The sequence below is a fragment of the Pelophylax lessonae genome, assembly GCF_965119305.1.
Source record: "Pelophylax lessonae genome assembly, chromosome: 5".
Lineage (NCBI taxonomy): Eukaryota > Metazoa > Chordata > Amphibia > Anura > Ranidae > Pelophylax > Pelophylax lessonae.
In genome coordinates, this window is record NC_138772.1 from 389,236,992 (window position 1) to 389,244,155 (window position 7,164).

Sequence of the window (7,164 nt, forward strand, 5' to 3'; positions counted from 1 at the left end):
GGGTGCAGTGAACAAAATCCTTTGTGGGGTGCAGTGAACACAATCTTTTTGGGGTGCAGTGAACAAAATCCTTTTTGGGGTGCAGTGAACAACATCCTTTTTGGGGTGCAGTGAACACAATCTTTTTGGGGTGCAGTGAACAAAATCCTTTGTGGGGTGCAGTGAACACAATCTTTTTGGGGTGGAGTGAACAACATCCTTTTTGGGGTGCAGTGAACAAAATCCTTTTTGGGGTGCAGTGAACAAAATCATTTTTGGGGTGCAGTGAACACAATCTTTGTGGGGTGCAGTGAACACAATCTTTTTGGGGTGGAGTGAACAACATCCTTTTTGGGGTGCAGTGAACAACATCCTTTTTGGGGTGCAGTGAACACAATCTTTTTGGGGTGCAGTGAACAGAATCTTTGTGGGGTGCAGTGAACACAATCTTTGGGGGGTACAGTGAACACAATCTTTGTGAGGTGCAGTGAACACAATCTTTGTGGGGTGCAGTGAACACAATCATTGTGGGGTGCAGTGAACTCAATCTTTGTGGGGTACAGTGAACACAATCTCATACTTCTGAAGGTTTGAGGGTGCTGCCTGTTCCATACTCCCCCTACTCCTCATCTAGCCTTTTAGGGGTACAAACAATAGTAATTGGGGCCTAGTGTGGTTGTGTACGTGTGATATACATACACTTTTTTGGGATCATATTTTCTATTCCGCTATTTAATCAAAAACCTTTGGGGATCAGTTAAATTGGGGGATAGTCTGTGTTGGTACGTGTGAGAGAGATCCACCTTTCCAAGTTGTTGGGGTTCATCTCATACTTCTGAAGGTTTGAGGGTGCTGCCTGTTCCATACTCCCCCTACTCCTAGCCTTTTAGGGGTACAAACAATAGTAATTGGGGCCTAGTGTGGTTGTGTACGTGTGATATACATACACTTTTTTGGGATCATATTTTCTATTCCGCTATTTAATCAAAAACCTTTGGGGATCAGTTAAATTGGGGGATAGTCTGTGTTGGTACGTGTGAGAGAGATCCACCTTTCCAAGTTGTTGGGGTTCATCTCATACTTCTGAAGGTTTGAGGGTGCTGCCTGTTCCATACTCCCCCTACTCCTAGCCTTTTAGGCTGGGTTCACATGTGGGCGTTGGCGTTTTTCAGGCGTTTGTTTATCGTTTTTCCAGCCTTGTTTTGGCGTTTTTCAGGCGTTTTTTCAGGCGTTTTTGCAAGCGTTTACAAGCGTTTTACAGGCGTTTTTATAGGCGTTTTTTATAGGCGTTTTTGTGTAGTGACTTGGCCAATGAAAAGCATTGTGTTTTGTTTACAAAATTTGCAAAGGAACCTCCCAGGGACCTCCTCCCCTGCATTGGACCTCCCAGGGACCTCCTCTTCTTCATTTTGTTTTTTTCTTTTTTGTCTGTGTGAGTTCTCTGCTGCTTAAAATGGACGACAATGAAAGAGGATTTCTGTTTTGTGCATCACTTGCACTTCTGATGCTGGAGGAAGAGAAGGAAGAGAGTAATCGACAATACTGGGTCCATCCTGTGATTGCTAATCGGCGACAGCGTGGCCAGTTCTGGGCAATGTATGATGACCTTCGTGTGCACGAGGACAAATTTTTTCAATACACACGGATGTCAGTAAAAAGGTGGGTACATCTCCTAATATCCTCAATAAGCTTGTACTATGAATGATATATTATTTGCCCACTAACAATCAATATTATATTGTACAGTTTTGATGAGTTGCTGGAGTTACTCTCTGCACATCTTCAGCGACAAGACACTGATTTTCGTGACTGTATTCCACCTGTGGAAAGGCTGATCATTACACTGCGGTAAGCAACAACCCACGTCCCCATCCCCCATCTCTCAAACCCCATCTCCCTCACCCTACTCCACTTACAATCAGTGCCACGTATCAGTGCCACGAATAAGTGTCCACCAGTGCCACGTATAAGTGCCACGTATCATTGCCACGTATTAGTGCCACGAATAAGTGTCCACCAGTGCCACGTATCAGTGCCACGAATCAGTGCCACGAATTAGTGCCACGAATAAGTGTCCACCAGTGCCACGTATAAGTGCCACGAATAAGTGTCCACCAGTGCCACGTATCAGTGCCACGTATCATTGCCACGTATTAGTGCCACGAATAAGTGTCCACCAGTGCCACGTATAAGTGCCACGTATCATTGCCACGTATTAGTGCCATGAATAAGTGTCCACCAGTGCCACGTATAAGTGCCACGAATAAGTGTCCACCAGTGCCACGTATCAGTGCCACGTATCATTGCCACGTATTAGTGCCACGAATAAGTGTCCACCAGTGCCACGTATAAGTGCCACGTATCATTGCCACGTATTAGTGCCATGAATAAGTGTCCACCAGTGCCACGTATCAGTGCCACGTATCATTGCCACGTATTAGTGCCACGAATAAGTGTCCACCAGTGCCACGTATAAGTGCCACGTATCATTGCAACCTATTAGTGCCACGAATAAGTGTCCACCAGTGCCACGTATAAGTGCCACGTATCATTGCCACCTATTAGTGCCACGAATAAGTGTCCACCAGTGCCACGTATCAGTGCCACGTATCATTGCCACGTATTAGTGCCACGAATAAGTGTCCACCAGTGCCACGTATAAGTGCCACGTATCATTGCCACCTATTAGTGCCACGAATAAGTGTCCACCAGTGCCACGTATCAGTGCCACGTATCATTGCCACGTATTAGTGCCACGAATAAGTGTCCACCAGTGCCACGTATAAGTGCCACGTATCATTGCAACCTATTAGTGCCACGAATAAGTGTCCACCAGTGCCACGTATAAGTGCCACGAATCATTGCCACGTATTAGTGCCACGAATAAGTGTCCACCAGTGCCACGTATCAGTGCCACGAATCAGTGCCACGAATTAGTGCCACGAATAAGTGTCCACCAGTGCCACGTATAAGTGCCACGAATAAGTGTCCACCAGTGCCACGTATAAGTGCCACGTATCATTGCCACGTATTAGTGCCACGAATAAGTGTCCACCAGTGCCACGTATCAGTGCCACGAATCAGTGCCACGAATTAGTGCCACGAATAAGTGTCCACCAGTGCCACGTATAAGTGCCACGAATAAGTGTCCACCAGTGCCACGTATAAGTGCCACGTATCATTGCCACGAATTAGTGCCACGAATAAGTGTCCACCAGTGCCACGTATAAGTGCCACGAATAAGTGTCCACCAGTGCCACGTATAAGTGCCACGTATCATTGCCACGTATTAGTGCCACGAATAAGTGTCCACCAGTGCCACGTATCAGTGCCACGAATCAGTGCCACGAATTAGTGCCACGAATAAGTGTCCACCAGTGCCACGTATAAGTGCCACGAATAAGTGTCCACCAGTGCCACGTATAAGTGCCACGTATCATTGCCACGTATTAGTGCCACGAATAAGTGTCCACCAGTGCCACGTATCAGTGCCACGTATCATTGCCACGTATTAGTGCCACGAATAAGTGTCCACCAGTGCCACGTATCAGTGCCACGAATCAGTGCCACGAATAAGTGTCCACCAGTGCCACGAATCAGTGCCACGAATAAGTGTCCACCAGTGCCACGTACAAACACCTCCCTTTCCACCCACCATGTGCACCCGCAAGAGTGTCACTGGTTGGAATCCCAACCACGACACTACCTGCCTGGAGTTTGTATGTTCTCCCTGTGCCTGCGTGGGTTTACTCCCACACTCCAAAGACCTCCAACCTCCTCCCCCTTGTCCTCTACCCCAGGTATTGCTGATCCTGTGGCCCTGCAGCTTTTGCAGAACTAAAAGTCCCATTAACCATTGCAAGCTGCTGACAGTTACAAGCATGAGACTCCCAAATGCGCAGATATTATGTGATTTTTAGTCCCACAACAGATGGAGGGCCACAAGTTGAGCATCCATGCTCTACCCCTATGAATAAGCCATGCTATACCCCGTATGAATAAAATAGAGACACCAACACAACATTTGTACTTGTGGTACATTTTTTTTTAATTTTTTTAATCTGCTGAATTGCATAGAACTCTATGCTAAATAATAACAACTCTTGAACACAGGAGAGTGTCCTGAGCAAACATGAATGTTGCAACCGAAAACTGTATACCAAAAAAATTACAAATTATGAAATGTAGGGGAGCTTGGGCATAAATTGTCAAACATTGCTCCCTGTGTAAAGTATGGGGATGGAGCAGAAGAGGGGTTTGGGTAATGGGGAAAACCGGAGTAGGGAGGTGGTCGTATTGGCGGTGGTGGTGGTGCGAATGAGGATGGTGCATGGTGGTAAGTACGTGGAGGACAGGTAATTTGGGAAGGTGCAGAGGTAATTTGGGAAGGTGCAGAGGTAATTTGGGAAGGTGCTGAAGATGGGCAGGGTGGGTCATCAGAGGGGATGAAGGAGGAAATGCAGTCCAGCATTGCCTTCCGCATTGCTATCTGCCTTGATTCAGGGACCTTGTCAACAAATGGCTCCAGACTTCTTAGAAACATAATTGTAGGGTTTTCCTGCCTTCTTTGTACAAATTGCGACATCATGCCCGCTATTTGGTTAAATCTATCATTTCTTCGTTTTGGTGGCCTTGTGGTTGCTCGCCGTAGTGTCGCAGCAGGGGGGGGAAGCATTTCAGGGCTTCTTGATACCTCTGTCAAAGGTCTTTCTTCTACTTGGGGTTCTGTATTATCTGGAACTGGCATTTGAAGGGAGGGAGATGCTAATTCATTTAATGACATGTCCGGTACTGCCATGTCCATAAATTGCATTTCTCGTTGTTCTTCAATTTGTATTTCTTGACTCTCCTCCACTTCGTTGTCGTCCTCTTCTTCAGGAGCTGTGTTGCTCCAGGAACTCTGGGTACTGTGGAAAAAAAAAACATGCTCTAGAATGTCTGCATGCATACTTTATATGTAACTTTCAAAGTAACATGACCTACTTATTCATTTGTAGTGAAGGCCACAGAAAGTCAAGGTCTTTTGCATGAATATATTGTGGCGGTTCCTCAGCTGCCTGCCCACTCCGGAACTCCCTTAACTGGCGCTTATAACGGGCATAAGCGTCCTTCAAGCTTTTCCATTTACGTTTAAGTTGAAAAACTGTTAAAAAAAGAAAATAATTATGTTTTTTTTTTTCTTTTCCACAGGTACTTAGCAACTGGTCAATCCCTGGCAAGTTTACACTTTGCATTTATGATTGGGAAATCTACAGCTAGCTACATTATACGGGACACTTGTGACAAAATCTGGGATGTCTTACATGATGTGGAGATGGCCCAACCTAAGGAGGACGAGTGGCTCTCTATTTCTAAAGTCTTTTGGGAAAGATGCAATTTCCCAAACTGTGTAGGAGCTATAGATGGCAAGCATATACGAGTAATTAAACCAGTTAACAGTGGTACAAAATATTTTAATTATAAAAAATATTTCTCTTTTGTTCTATTGGCGGTCGTGGATGCCAATTATTGCTTCCGCTACATTGATATTGGCTCTTACGGGAGTAGTTCGGACTCCAGCATCTTTGCGCATTCTACTTTTGGCCAGATGCTACGTAACAATAACCTAGACCTACCTGATAACAATCCACTACCGGGAACCAATGGTCCACCTGTCCCCTATGTGTTTGTTGGGGATGAAGCGTTTGCGCTTCATGAACACCTTCTAAGGCCATACTCAAGCCGAAACCTCAATGTGGAGAAGAGGGTGTTCAACTATAGGCTAACCAGAGCAAGGAGAGTGGTTGAGTGTGCTTTTGGCCTGCTATCAAACAAATGGCGATTTTTACACAGCGTCATAAATCTCAACATGGAAAACGCAATATGCGCAGCCAAGGCAGCGTGCATCTTACATAATTTTGTAAGGAAGCGGGATGGTGTGTGCTTCGAAGATGCTTTAATGCACACAATGCAGAGGGCACAATGGAGCGGGAGTCGTGGGAACACAACTGGTGCATATGTTCGAGATACCTTCAACAACTTCTTCATGAACACAGGACAGGTTCCATGGCAAATGGAAGCCATTGAAAATTGCTAATGACAATTGATAAGTGACAATCTCTGTATTGATGTGCATTAAATAAATTTAAAGGTATCATTTCAAATAAAGGTATTATTGCAATCTAACATTCTGTATTGGTGTGCATTCATGGTATGATACAAAGTGCTTATTTGTGGTGTCATGTGACCAGGGATTTTGTTTGTGCAATTAAACTACAAGGTAAGAAAAAAAAGTATAGCCAGAGCGAGAGCATTATTAAAAAAAAAACAACCCTCTACTCCATTCACACTACTCTGACTTTTCGGGCGACTTCTCAAGTCGCCCCAAGTAAAGGTGGCACTGATACGTGGCACTGGTGGACACTGATACGTGGCAATGATTTGTGGCACTGATACGTGGCACTGGTGGACACTTATTTGTGGCACTCATGTGTGGCACTGATATGTGGCACTGGTGGACAATGATTTGTGGCACTGATACGTGGCACTAGTGGACACTTATTAGTGGCATTAATACGTGGCACTGGTGGACACTTATTCGTGGCACTGATACGTGGCACTGATACGTGGCACTGGTGGACACTTATTCGTGGCACTAATACGTGGCACTGATACGTGGCACTGGTGGACACTTATTCGTGGCACTAATACGTGGCACTGATACGTGGCACTGGTGGACACTTATTCGTGGCACTGATACGTGGCACCGATACGTGGCACTGGTGGAAACTTATTCGTGGCACTAATACGTGGCACTGATACGTGGCACTGATACGTGGCACTGGTGGAAACTTATTCGTGGCACTAATACGTGGCACTGATACGTGGCACTGGTGGAAACTTATTCGTGGCATTAATACGTGGCACTGATACGTGGCACTGGTGGAAACTTATTCGTGGCACTAATACGTGGCACTGATACGTGGCACTGGTGGAAACTTATTTGTGGCACTAATAAGTGGCACTGATACGTGGCACTGATACGTGGCACTGGTGGAAACTTATTTGTGGCACTAATAAGTGGCACTGATACGTGGCACTGATACGTGGCACTGGTGGAAACTTATTCGTGGCACTGATACGTGGCACTGATACGTGGCACTGGTGGACACTTATTCGTGGCACTGATACGTGGCACTGATACGT

The 7,164-nt window shown here is 45.6% G+C and overlaps 1 protein-coding gene across 1 annotated transcript; it reads left to right on the top strand.

Annotated features, from left to right (window-relative positions):
* Positions 1–1,519: 1,519 nt before the first annotated feature.
* On the top strand, positions 1,520–6,055 carry LOC309556531 (uncharacterized protein; the record flags this gene model as incomplete). The annotated part of the gene is made up of 3 exons (XM_082258980.1): positions 1,520–1,638; positions 1,726–1,827; positions 5,170–6,055. Exons 1-3 carry the CDS (start codon positions 1,574–1,576, stop codon positions 6,053–6,055), a joined length of 1,053 nt encoding a protein of 350 aa, XP_082115106.1. The 5' UTR covers positions 1,520–1,573.
* Between the last annotated feature and the right edge of the window lie 1,109 nt (positions 6,056–7,164).